Source organism: Camelus ferus, chromosome 21 (assembly GCF_009834535.1).
Source record: "Camelus ferus isolate YT-003-E chromosome 21, BCGSAC_Cfer_1.0, whole genome shotgun sequence".
Taxonomy (NCBI): domain Eukaryota; kingdom Metazoa; phylum Chordata; class Mammalia; order Artiodactyla; family Camelidae; genus Camelus; species Camelus ferus.
The window spans coordinates 7128576-7142813 of NC_045716.1; the positions used below are offsets into that span (position 1 = coordinate 7128576).

A 14238-nucleotide genomic window follows, 5' to 3' on the forward strand; every position below is an offset into this window, starting at 1 on the left:
AGTAGTTTCATGTTCACAGTGCCCCAAGCAACTGGCAGAAGTAAAAGAGCATATCTTCAATCCAGGCCTGAAAGAAATTTGATGGGTCAAGTTTCAAGGAACATGGGCTCACAATCAAAAATCACAAAGCACGCATGAAGAAACAAGGCACTGTGAGCAGGAACCAGAAGAAATAACAAATCACAGAATCAGACTACCTGATCTAAAATGTAAAAGAAGCATGCTTAATTATCTTTTTAATTAAACTTCTTAATCTGAGATAATTAGAGATTCACGTGTACTTGTAAGAAATAGTCCAGAGTAATCCACCAATGATTACACCTCACAAAACTAAAATACAGAACCACAACTAGGATATTGACATTGATACAATTCACCAGCCTTGTTCAGATGTCCCATTTTACTCATACTAATGTGTGCATTTTTAGTTCTATGAAATTTTATCATATGTGTAAATTCAGGTACCCATCACCTTAAATTGTTTTTAAAAATAAAAAAGAATATCCAAAGTATGAATAAGTAACAGAGATTGATTTTTTTCAATGACTAGGCAGATACAAAAAAAGACTGAATAGAACTTACGGAGATGAAAAGTATACTAATAAAAATTAAAAATTTATTGGTGGGTTCTAAGAGCAAGTTAGTGAAACCTTAAAGAATCAACTGGGTACTAAAGCCAAAAATAGTTACTCCAAATGCAAGACAGTGAGGCAAAGATTAAAAAATTGAAGAGATATTAGGAGACATGAAGTTCAGAATGAGAAGTGTCATATATATTTAATAGGAAATTCAGAAGGAGATAATAGAAAAATTAGAAAAAGGATATATTGGAAGAGATATGATAATTTCCCTTAACTGTTGATGACATCAGTGCTCAGAGTCAGGAATGACAATTAGTCTCCTATATATCACCAAAAAAAAAAAAAAAAATCTGCATCAAAAAAAAAAAAAAAGAAAGAAAATCAGACAGCTAATTTTCAGTAATATTAATGGAAACCAGGAAACTGCGGTATAATATATTGATAAGAGAAACAAAGAGCCAATCTAAAACTGTCTACCTAGAAAAGTTATTTTTTAAGAAGTTTGATAAAATATAAAGACATTTCCAAAGAAATGAAAATTAATTAAGCATATGACTAGCAAACATTTAAAAAAGGAAATTTCAAAAACTGTCTTTCAGGGATAAGCAAAGTGATCCCTGAAGGAAGATTTAAAATTCAAGAGAGAGGGTAGCTATTAAAACAGACATATATTTTAAAAGATGTCTATCGATTAATCAATCAATTGATAGGTAGATATCTCTGTACCTCTCATGGCTCCCAATTGTTTTCTGTTCAAATCCCTTAGCCGACATCTAAGGCCTTCCCAATATAACTTTTCCAATTTTCTCCTTTCTTACTTTTTCTCTAGGAAACTTCCCTTCCTTTCAACTTGTTGTCTTTGTAGTGGCCTGAATATGTTTGCACATGGCTATATGTACTCGGTCACATCTTTATTCTTGTCTCATAAACTCTCCTGCTTTTCACTATTCATGTTTTAAGGAATCCACCTTTTCTATAATGTCCTTCCTAAGTACCAAGCCCATAGTGATTTCCATGTTCTTTCCCACATCTCTTCAAATATATATCCTCTGAAACAATCATTATGTAATTAATTTGTATTTTATTATTACACACATTATGAGCTAAGTACTTTGCTGCAGGTAAGACGTATTATACCTGACACACAATATATAGAATGGTTATTAACACAAGGTCTGGAGTCAGAGTTTAATCACTGTCCTACCACTGCGTTATGACAGTTAACTATCTCAGTCTTAGTTTTCTTGTGTATAAAATGGAGATAATCAAAATATCTGCTTCTTACAGCTATAGTGAGCCTTAAATAGTCCATGCAAAGTGCTCTTTATTGGTAAAATAGATGATAGATACAGAGATATCACGATACTATATATACATACATTTTACCATGAACTAGATAGTTTTTCTGGATTATCCTGACATACTTGAGATTTGAATTCTAAATCATGAAATCTTAGACATAAAACTGTTATTGCAATTCTGTGGGAATTACATTACTAGGAGTAGCAAAGTCTAAGGTCCAAGAAATTATGCCTGTCAGGAGTTCCATTTTTAAGAAGTAAAGATAAAAAAAACCAGCTGGCTCTACCCAGAGTGTTGGTACCAGCTGAGAAGAGATGTTGCCTTGGAACCCGGAGGAGCCCTCCCTACCATCCTGCTCTTTTGGCCATAGTTACTTGAGCCCACGACTGGCCAGAAACCTATGACTTCTCGCCTGACACGTAGAGATGAGTTGGACCAAGTCACATTGACTGTCTCCAGAATTTGAACCAAAATTCTGCAAGAGACTGGGGCAATTAGCAATGGGATGCCAATCTAAAGAGAAGACTCAGTGAGATAAAGCAGGAGCCACAGAAAGCTGAGTTTAGTTTTAAACTAGAGCTATAAGGGAATAGGAACTATGAGTAATCTAGCAAACTGGTTACAAGGTATGAATGGCGAAGACGCACTAAGGCGCAGAGACAGCCTTCGAGCGAAACGAAGTGTGAAACCTGCCTTAGTCCCTGGCAGCCTTCTAGCCCCACTTCCAACCCATATGTGATTACACAATAAATTCTTTTTTTTTTTTTTAGTTTAACTTGGGTGACTTTCTGTTTTTTACAACCACAAAAGCCTAACTAAAATGTTCAGTGAGGATCCTGGCTGATCTGTGACATCACTTCAAGAGGCGAGATCTCATTGAAGGGCCCTGTTACTCCTTTCGGATGGGAAAATCTGCTCCTTGTCCTAATCACTATCTCCCCAGTTAATGAGGATTCATCTTACTTTCTGGCTATTGAATTTGACTATTTCTCTGATTACCAAAATTTACTCCACGTTTCATATTTCAGAGCCAGGGCTCAGCCACTCAAATAATGAGATAATGAGCAAAATGGCTTACAGCCTTTCCTTCCTCAACTAATACGGTCACACTTTCATGATTATTTTCAGTTTCTTTTTATTTCTGAATTTGGCAATCCTACCACAGTAAGGGGACCAGTAGGAAGGGTTGCTAGAGTGAAGATTCAGAGGTTCCTTCTTTCTTCGGTACAGAGTAGCACACTCTACCCTTCCCAAACCCTTGCTCAACACTGTCATTTCCCCCCGTGGCATTGATTTTCTATTCATATCTATGTTAATGCATTTTAAAAATATTAATTCAGCACTTCCTACGTTACAAGAACTATGAACCAAGCGCCTAAAGTCATGTGCAAGAGACAGAGAAAAACGGGTAATGACAATATCACAAGGTAAATATGTACTCAGACAGGAGTTGGCAAACTTTTTCTATAAAGGGCCAAACAGAAAATATTTAGGTTTTATGGGCCACATAGTCTCTTTGTAACTACACAACTCTGCCACATGAAAGCAGCCATAGATGGTAAGAAAACAAGTGAACGTGACTGCATTCTAATAAAGTTTTATTTACAAAAATAGGTGGTAGGGTAAAGTTGGTCCACGGGCCATAGCTTGTTAACCACTACACTAGGGTAAGACAACTATGTACTGAGCACTCTTAATCTTCCGTTGTTCTGAGTGCTAGGGTGAAGCAGCAACCCAAACATACAAAAACCCCTCTCTAATGGAACTTATACTGTAGCAGAGAATACGGACATTAAGCAAAAATTTTAAATATATAGCATGCTAGGGACAAATTCCAAAAAGAGAAATAAAACAGAAGAAACCACGAAGAGTTAGAGGAATATGAGATTTTAGGTGAGGTCACCAGGGAAGGTTCCACCTAGAGGGTGAATTTGAAAGAAGACTGGAAGAAAGTAGGAAAACCAGCCATGTAGGAATTGGAAGGGCAAACATTCCAGCAGAGCGAAAAGCCACTGAAAAATGTATGCAGGAGGAGTACCATCTACCAAGTCAAAGGACAATGAGAAGGCCGGTGTGGCTAGGATGGAGTAAACAAGGGAGAGTGTGGTGGGAGAGGAGGCCACAGAAGACACTGGTGCCAGATCAGGTAGAAGAACCTGGAGGTCATCGCAGTACTACTGGCTTTGACTCTGAATGAGCTGGGAAGCTGCTGGAGCATTCCAGACAGAGGAATGACTTGATCTGAGGCATTCTTTAATAGGATTACTCTGGCTGCTGCGTTAAAAATAGACAGAGAGGAGTGCGGTGCATGAGCCAAAGTGGGAGGACCAGTTAGGAGGCAACTGTAGTAACACAGGTGAGAGACAATGGGGCCAGAGCAGAGGGACGACAGCAGGGGGATGAGAAGTGGTAGACATGAGAGAGCAAATTCCTATTTGAGGACAAAGGACTGTTCCCAGGAAGGAGAAAGTGACATTCTGAGGCTTGAAGGATAAGTAGGAATCAGCCAAGCATCAAGCTAGAGGAGTCAGGTCCACAGATGCAGACAGAGCTTCTGGTGAGAAGGGAGAGATGTTTCTGGGGCTCAGAAAATTAACGGGTCAGCAGCTTCCTCCAGGGAGTGATGCTCTGATGAAACAAATCTTCAGGAAAAAAAAAAAAAAGGAAAGCATGTGTAAGTGTGCAGCTGTCTTTCAGATTCTCAGGCTTAAAGCTGAGGGAAAGATCCCTGAGTGAAAGCTCCCTGAGACAGGTGGCATCTGGCCAGGGCACCAGGGCCAGCACTCCAACGCCTAGGAAAACACCCAAGTATCTTGAACAACTGAATGTGGTTGCAGACCAGGGTCTCTCCTAAAAACTTTCTAAGAGGAAATACTTTTAACCCAGACATACCACATGGTCTGCCTATTTGGCTAGAAAATAGCCATGAAAAGAAGAAAAACAACCTCTCTCCACTCACCTGGGGAGAAAACATCACTGAGCCAGGTGAACAGAAAAATTGTGGATTTCACTGACTCCATAAAACGGTCCCTATGGACACAATGGAGAAATTGGCCTGGAGAAAAATAACCACGGGGCATTTCCATTTGTAGGTAAACTTTCTGAGCTCACCTGTAAGGTGTTCTCTCCTTTCTTCCCTCCTATTCCCTTTGCCAGGCACAATGAGTATGAGAAGGGGAGACTTGTCTCTTTAGAGTCCGCACTGTCTGTGCACTTGGAAGTGGAGGGATTCGAAGGTTTTCTTGCTCTTCCATTTTAAAGTTTCTCCTCCATTTCTTTTCTCTCTGCCCTCCTCTACCCCTTACACTTATTTTCCTCATGCATGTTTTTCTTGGCTGCAGGGAACTTTGAATCCCAACTTCAAAAGAAACCTATAATGAAGGCTGGCTGATGTTTAACAGATCCGCCACTGCAGGGGCCCAGCCCAACCATTCCTTTGGCTCAACAGCCACAGAGGGTGAGGGAGCAAAGCACAGCTAATCCAGAGCATCCAGGTCTGTGCAGCACTGATTTCTCCACCTGATCCCCTGGTCGTCACACGCATCTGCCTTCCTGTCCCCAGATACACATCCTACAGTGCACACTGCAGACGCCACTCTCTGCCATGGCTCTGCAGGGCACCTCCCAACTCACCCTCTTAAGGACGCTTTTAGAGGGAAGTGGGTCATGTTCTAGCATTGCTGTGTTCAACAGTCTTTCTGCCCTCAAACTCCCCAGCATCAAAACTCAGGGAATGAGGCAGGGAAGAGACAGTAATGCACCAACACACAGAGACCTCAGCCCACCACAGGCATCAGAAAACAAATACATAGCATCTCATTGTCTGCTTCACAGCATGGTGACACCAGGTGGTTGATGGCTCCCTTAAACGGTGGCTCAGTCATTTGTTTTTATTTGGTGATTTTTCTCCACATGATAACAGGTTAATGAAATCTGACACACAGAAACCAAAGCAAAAGGTAAGCACACTGGTCTGGACTTAGTTGGATACTAAACTCAACTCTGATGTGAAAAGGAGAGAAAGAGCAATGGATGGAAAGTAGGTTCAGCAGTGAAGAACCCTTCGTCACTGGGACATAATTTTAGAGAGAAAAACAACAGAAACAAGTCATGACCCAAAAGAAGCTGAAGTCTGCAAAGGTCAGGCAAGCTGAGTCTCCCTCGGGGCACAGAGATTCCCTTGGCTTAGCTTCCAAGGATGCACCACAGGGAGTAGCCAATGACATTTGTGATTTTACTGAAGTGGATTCTCAACCCCTACCTTCCCACAGCAACTGTAGATCCTCTCTTAGGGCAAACTAGACATCTGGCCTGTGTAGCCTTCTCACAAGCCAAGTTTCTCTAGCTGGGTAATTCTGTTCAACTGGCTGCGTGATGCATTTACAATTCATATCTCCTTCTGACTAGTCCCAAGTCTGATAAATACTCTCCCTCTGATAGGCCCATCTGGGGTACAGATGTTTGATGCTGGATTCCTCAGACTCTCTCTTCCTCTATGAGCCTTTGGGAGAGGAACTCCTTTGGGCTACATTTCTGGTTTCTCGTTGGGGATGAAGAAAGAGGGAACACTGAGTAAGGATTTGAGAAATGAGGATTATTCATACACCAATCACTGTCCTTGCATGTTAGTGATCTATCTGCGGGTGTGTCCCCCACTTCCCAGCAACCCTCCACTAAACCATCAGCTCCTGAGTAGAGGGAGGCTGTACCTGGCACACTCTGCTCGTCAAAAAATGTCTGGCAAAATATTTGTTGAAGTTGGATCCTTTCAGAGTCACAGAATAAAGGAATTATGAGGTTGAGCCCTGTGCTTTAATTGTAATGATGGGGATGCTATATATAAGTAATTTAGTTCAGAGACAACCACTAACTCTACCAAGTCACAGGCCCTCGTAGAAATCCAGAGATCTACATCTCTGTGAATCCAAAGTTCTTTCAAACAATCCAAGCCATGGCACAGAAGAGCAGTCTACACTCCATGTTCTGCTTTTAGTGCCTAAGATTGGATTTAAACCCAGGAATTTAGATACAATGACTAAACCCCTCCACTAAACTATTAGCACTTACTCTATGAACTCTTTATATTTGTCCCTTTGGTTAGTTTATGGGTCTGGCACATCACAAAAGCTTGATAAATAATTGTTTTTCAAAATATGGTTCTTGCCAATAAGAGTTATGAAAAATAGTCAATATTTTTAATAATAAAAATTCAGAACAAGAATATAAGGCCGAGAGGACAGAGAAAGAATTAAAGTTGTAAATGCAAAATAAATATAAGGGAATTGAGGGAAAGAAAACCTATACTCTCCACTATGGTCTGCCTTCAGATTTCTTCCCCTCAGAGAGGAAATTCATAGATAAATATTCTTTTTTAAACCATAATAACTAGAGATCTAAAAGTGTCTTTCTCATTGTGAATAGGCACTAAACATTTGAGAAAACCCACCAGCATGAAAGATAGATTGGAATTAAGAGGGGAGAAAAAGTAAAATAAGAGTTGATTAAAGATGAATCAGATATAATGCACAGGAAAAAAGAAATTCAGAACTCATCTTATTTTCAGCCTCAAAAAATGTCACATCCTTAAAATAAAAAAGATTAATGTGGAAAGTCAAAGAGTAAGGTCTTAAATATATGATTGCTAAAATAAAAAAAAATCAATAGAAGAGTTGGAAGATAAACTCAAGGAAGTCTCCAAAAATTAGAACAAAATAACAAAGAGACAGAACATATGAGAGAAAAAAATGAGAATAAATTCAGAGATTCATCCTCAGGAGTTTCAGAGGGGAAAAAAAGACCACAGAATTAAGAAATATCAAAGTAATAATTTTCGAAAATTTGCCCAAGGTAAGGGGCATATATCCAAATTGAAAGGATCACTGAATATCAACAGAAGAATAAAAGGCCAACCCTTAAAAAAATTATCATAAAATCTCTAAAGTAACAAGGCTAAGATTCTAAGTGATTTTTAATAGGAAAAAAATTCACCTCTAGAAAGACACTCAGTTATCAGAATAGAAACTAGAGGTAATTAATTCAAAATACAAAAATTTAAGAGAAAATGTTTTCCAACCTAAAATTTTACACCAGGAAAAATGATCAGTTTTGGGTAAACGCAAAATAAAAACATTTTGAGAAATGCTTTTCTGAAAAAGTTACCTAAAACATCCTTTCTTAGAAAGTTACTTAAGGATGTTTTCCAGTAAAACAAGGTAGTAAATTAAGAGATACTCATGCAATTCAGGACACAGTGGCTCCAATCCAAAAAAAAAAAAAAAAAAAAAAAAAAAGGCAGGGAAGAGAAGCTCCAGGAGGACTATTGTGGATCAGACCTAAAGTAATCTGGTCAAGTTAGAAGAGAAGAGGAAAATGGAATGAATTAGAAAGGAGTACTCTAGAAGAGGGTTTAAAAAAAAAAAAAAAAAAGACATTCTATCGATTAGCTGATATGATAAAGCATTTGAAAACAACTGAAGACATCAAAAAAGGAAGGGAAGGAGGGAAGAAATAGAGACTCAAGGGGTAGGGTGTGTGTTATTGGGGGTGGGAGAGGGAGCTATGCCAGAAAGGAAACACAGTAATAAAATAAAATTTTGCTCTTCAACCAAAAGAAAAATATTTTATAGCCATAATGTTGTAAATATACATAACTGATTCAACTAAAAATAATAAAATAACTATATTAGAAAGATGGGGAGGAGAGGGAGAAGACAACGTAAGAGTTAAAGTCTCATCTTCATAATAAGAGCAAGTCAATGTATAATGTTTAAAATTGATGAATCAAGTATTATAAATATAATATTTGGACATATGGAAGTTATTACCAGAAGAGGCAGATAAAATAATTAAAACAAAGCTAGAGAATGGAGAAGGATGGGAAAGAGTTAGGTAGGAGATTGTCATTCTTCCTTTTGGTACAATTTGGTATTTTAACCAGGAGCATTTATTTCTGATTGAAATATTTTTAATTATCAAAAAAGTATAAATAGTTCCTTTTATTCCACAAAGTGAGTTTTGCTTGTAGGGGTAAGAAAGTTTGAAACATGTCTGGGTCTACAGATAAAAAAGGATGTTACCATGGCAACTCCGAAGTAGTAAGGGTAGTAAGTTATAAACATATGGATAAGGGCAGTGGCAATGAGGATTTAGAGACACAAGGGACCACTCTAAGAATGATGCCTGGGTACCTTGAAAGACAGCTCTCTCAGTCAAGGCAGTGAGTTGCTGTAATGAGCTAGCAGACAAAAGAGAACAAGCCAGATTTCCCTTGAGAGCTCTCTGGAGATCCTGAGCTGGCAAACACTGTTGTTAGTGAGGTTTAGCTTCTGCTTAAGGTTATCAAAGTCTAAAAACCAAACCCAAACAGAATCTTTCTTATGAAAATATTTCTGGTAATGTGATCAGTTCCCTGGGTATTATTATGTAAACAAAGGCTTCCCATCTGTCAGTTCTAATAATGATAATAATAACTAATGTTAGTTTAGGACTATTTTTATACTTTTGAAAACTTTAAAGTTACCAAGTACTTTCCTGTACCTTAATTTCATTTGATTCACAAAACAACCCAAGGATATAGGTACTGTAAAGTATTACCGCAATCATCCTCATTTTACAGATGAGACATCTGGGCTTCCAAAAGTGACTTGCACAATTTACATAGCTGGTTAAGTAGCAAGGACTCCAGAATTCAACTCTGTCCCCTGATTGCAAATCTTACACTCAATCCTTGACACCACATGTCTGAGCTATAGGCAAATCCATTGGTGTTCATTGACTGCCCACGCACAGGAGCACCAAGAGGACTACCCACACACAAGAAGAGCATGAATTACTATACAAATCGTGGCCAAAAAACACAAAGGCAGCCATCCAGGTATTGGCTGGAAGCTGAGATCTAGTCTTCCCACCTTCCAACAACATTATACCCTAATGCAGATGTGAGCCTTTTTATAATCTGTACAAAAGTGTTGTTATAAGTGGGGAGGCCTTGCCCACATACAGAAATTAACAAGTTTACCATCCCCCTCTCTCCCTTCTAATACTTCTCAACCCCTTCATCAGCCATCAAATGGAAATCCTCTTACTAGCTTGTGTCTTACAATGGATGATACATCAGATCCATTTATTCATTAAAATAAACATAAAATAAACAACTGTGTCTCAGCTGCTGTTCTAGGCACTGGGACAAAGACCCTGATCACATAGAGCTGATATTCCAGGCAAAGGAAAGGCAAAAGCAAATGCACAAGAAAAGCATCAGAAGTGATAAGTGTTACACAGAGAATTTAGACTAGTTAACATAATAGAGATTGACAAGAGAAAACCCACCAAAGGGAAAATAAAGGAAAAGAGGATTCTAAGATGAAACAGCTAGTGCAAAGCCCTGGGGCAAGAACAAGCTTGACCTGTTCAATGGAACAGAGTAGAGTCAGTCAGGCTGTGCAATGGAGGTGGGGAGAGTGAGGGGAGGGAGTTGGAGAAGTGCGCAGAGGTCAGGCTGCAGCAAAGCCTGTGATTCAGGAGACAGGAAGGGAGCTTGAATTTTACTCTAAGTACAGTGGGAAAAAAAATTGAGAAGGGGAGTGACATGATCTGATTTACCTTTTACATAGGATCTTTCTGGATGCTGTGTGGAGACTGGAATTTAATAGAGCAAAAGAGGAAGACTCCAGTCGCCTAAAGGGGACTTGCAGTTAGATGTAGGATGTCTTATATTCATAAAGCTGCTGAGCTGCTCAAACTGCATCAGGAATTAAGCACACTTGAGGCCTCATCATGGACTTGTGATACTCTGCTGGAAACCTAAGACTGTAAGAAGAATGCTCACGTATAATTGGTGCTGATTGGTTTCTATCAACGTTTCCCTGTTGGTTCTCTGTGAAGATGCCCTGCCTTCCTCTGATAGACCAGGAGGTTCAGCTTTCCTGTGTCTCAAGCACCTGGTGCATACGTACTTCACACTGTGTACACGGTTGTCTGCTCCACAGAAAGTGAGTTTTGTAAGGGCTGTCTCTTGTCCCAGTCATCTCTGTGTCCCCAACTACCCAACACAACATGTAGTACATCACGAAAGCTCAATAATATCTGGTGGAGTAGATGCATGTTTTATCTGGGGGCTGTGTGAACACTCTTTTGCCTCCAGAAGCCAAAAGGATAAGATGATGTTAGAAATGCACCCTACAAGTAGGACACCCCAAGCCCCAGTCCCTTACCTCCTGGGTGAGTCAGGGTCGAAGCAGGTCTTGTGCACGTCGGCCACCTCGGGGTCACAGCAGTCACCATCGTCAAAGTCGTTCAGCATGTTGTTGCACTCTGCGTGGCAGAGCCCGTCCCTGCGGTTCCAGGAGTAACACCGGCCCTGCAGGCGGCAGTCGCCTCCATCGTAGCCCGTGAGTGGGTGCTCACACTCAGGGTCGCAGTGGTCATTGCCAATCTTGCTGGGCTCGCAGTTCACAAGCACGACGCGGTGGCGCAGCGTGGAGTTGTGGACCTGGTGGATGCTCAGCTGCCAGCTGATGTTGTAGCGGCTGAAGGCTTCGTTCAGCACCTCGTGCTGCCGGCGGATCTGCTCCTCACTCACGGTGGGGTTCAGGCCCTCGTCGTCACAGATGTTCACCACCTGGTAGCGTATCACCTTCTCTCCCCGAAGGGGCCAGTGCCCATTGTACTGGGAGATCAGTTCCACATTGTCACAAGCTGTCTGCCCACAGAGTGGGGGCTGCAAAGGCGACAGAATCTCAGGCTCTGGCTCAAAGTCCTGGAGAACCTCAAGCCGTGGGTACTTCTCATCTCTAAAGGGGGCCCATTGCTCTTCCAGCGGCTCAAAACTGGCTGTCAGGATCAGGGTGCTCAAATGCTCCACCTCGCTCGGCTGCTGAGGACTGTGCTGGAGGTGGCTTTGTGGAAGGGCCGTCGACCAGAAGACTAGCGTGCCCAGGTGTCCACGGAAATAGTGTCCGTCCTCGGAGCTATCCCCGCCCAGGAGCAAAGAGCGACATGATGCCATGAAGGGGCTGTGCAGGGGACCAGACTGGTCTGGACTACTGGCCACCTGAGTGCCATCCACATACAGGACCATGCGCTGTCCGTCATAAGTGGCTGCCACGTGTGTCCACTTGCCTGGTTGGTACCGACTGTGGCCCATCACAATGGTGGCTTTCGTCACGCGGTCGGTGCGAAGAGAGAAGAAGAAGCGAGCATCTCGCCTTCCCACGTCCTTCCCTGAGCGGATCCCCAGGGCCCAGCCCTTGTCACTGACAGTGTGGGAGCAGTTGTCAAACACACCTGGGAAAGAAGGAAGAGTCGAAGGGAGAAATACCAGATACAAAGGGGATGGAGAAAGGGAGAAGAAAACCCATATAAATAGCAAGAATGTAGGTTTTTAATGGGAAAAAATAAGTGACACAGATTCCCCGCCTGAGATGCCTGTCCGGTCCCCCATATCAGAGTGTTCTGGCAACATCTATCCTCGAAAGGAATTTGATCTGAGATTCCCTCCAAGTTCACGCATCCTGGCATTTTTCTGGGAAGGGGATGTCTACTGCAAGTGTCCGCCATCCCCTGGTACTTTATCACAAATGTTCCTCACGCTGACTCTGTGCCCAAGCCCCCCTCCCTTTCCACTTCCTGAGAAGTCATGAGGGCTTTCATAGTTACCACAAAAGAGAGTAATCTCCACCCCGCTTCAAAAGGTCATTTTTCTCCACTGAATACTGAAATGACGATTCTCATGGGGAAAATAACGGGAGGACCGTAACATCCCAGACATGCCTCCCAGCCCACTATTCCCCCTAGTGCCTCTCTAAGGGCAAGGACACTCATCCATGGTGAGCATTGTTCCCCAGAGCAAGCAAAATGGCACTGCCCCATGGTCGTAGTCAAAAAAAAAAAAAAATCCCAAACTGGTCAAATCATATGAATGATTGTTCTATAAGCAATGACGCCCACTGCAGTACAGAAGTGAACTTTCCCAGATACATGAAGCTCCTCCCGACACGCTACATTACCACCCTGCTCATAGCGGGTCCAGGACTATTAAACCCTGTGGAATAAACAAAGGGAGTGCCTGTAATAACTATGTCACTAATAAGTCGGCAGGAGGAAGGAGCAGTCAGATGTAACAGGACCACAGATGAAAGAGGAATCCTGAAGGCAATTTGGTGGCCTTGAATGTTCCCAGAAACCCACCTGCAGTTATGAGCACCCCCATCTCCTCCCAGCATCTCTTCTCATATACAGGCAGCATCTCGGGAGCAGACTTCACTTGTAATGTACATAGAGGCAGTGCATTTACATAGAAAATTCTCAATATATACTGCTTTAACTAATGAACGAGATAGAGAAGCTGGCTGGCCTTTAGCTCAGATACCTGAGGCTAACACGGAGTCACGCTTCCCCAGTCTCCCCCAGCCAGGAATTTTACATATTCCCCTGAGCTCCCACATAATCTACTCAAATAGTACTTCTCTACAGAGGGTCTGGATTTCAAAGCCAAGAGTCCTCCCATTCTAATTACAGGCAAGTGTTCTAAAAGTAGCTACGTTTTCATAAATAACAGAAAATCTTCTCTTCCACCTCTAGCACAAATCAATAACTTGTGACTTAAAAAATAAAACGTTCTTTTTAACAAAAGCAGCACCTTCCCAATCTAGTCATTCTAACAATCAGAATTCCACGTACTGGTGATGACTACGTGTAATGCGATGGTTCCAGTTTTGTTTGTTTGGTTGGTCGGTCGGTTTTACAATGAGGTCTGTATGGTGAAGGAGTATAAGAACTACTGCTTTACAAATTCTTGTACTGGATGGATTTTCAAAAGAGTAGACAAATCTAGTGAGACCAATAGTAAATGCCCTGCTTCATAGTTTCTCTGTGGTTCACTTATTTTCGTAAGTACATTTAGCCTTAATTATGTCCGTCTGCGGAACTATGAACAAATGTGCTGAAATATTTAATATCAGAACCATGGAGTTACTAACTCTCAACTAGTAAATATTTGCTGGCTTTTAAGGGAAAAATTGAGGAGGAGGTTGCTTTTTATTTGTTGCATATACACAGGTGTATATGAGTTGTGGTAAAAATTATTCAGCTTGACATATAAATTACTAGATAATTAGCTTATTGTTTGCCAGGCATCTAATTACAATTTTGAAAACTTCAACTTATTGTCCTTACAACTTCTAGTATCAACAAAATAATTGTTTCTACTTATTTTTGTCATAGGAAGGTATCAAATTAGATAGTATATCTAAAATGTTATTTCTAATTTCTTGAGACATTACACAGAAGATGGACTTCTCTTACTATACTAGTCTAGTTCTGATTAATATAAATTTAATTATTATATTAGGTAGGA

The 14238-nt window shown here is 41.0% G+C and overlaps 1 protein-coding gene across 2 annotated transcripts in view; it reads right to left on the minus strand.

Annotated features, from left to right (window-relative positions):
• PAPPA2 (pappalysin 2) overlaps positions 1 to 14238 on the minus strand; it is a 249137-nt gene that overhangs the window by 199802 nt on the left and 35097 nt on the right. For both annotated transcript variants that reach the window (XM_032463680.1, XM_006187282.3), the window contains exon 3: positions 11096 to 12167. In XM_032463680.1, coding sequence (XP_032319571.1) covers positions 11096 to 12167 — 1072 coding nt within the window. The remainder of the gene's footprint in view (positions 1 to 11095; positions 12168 to 14238) is intronic.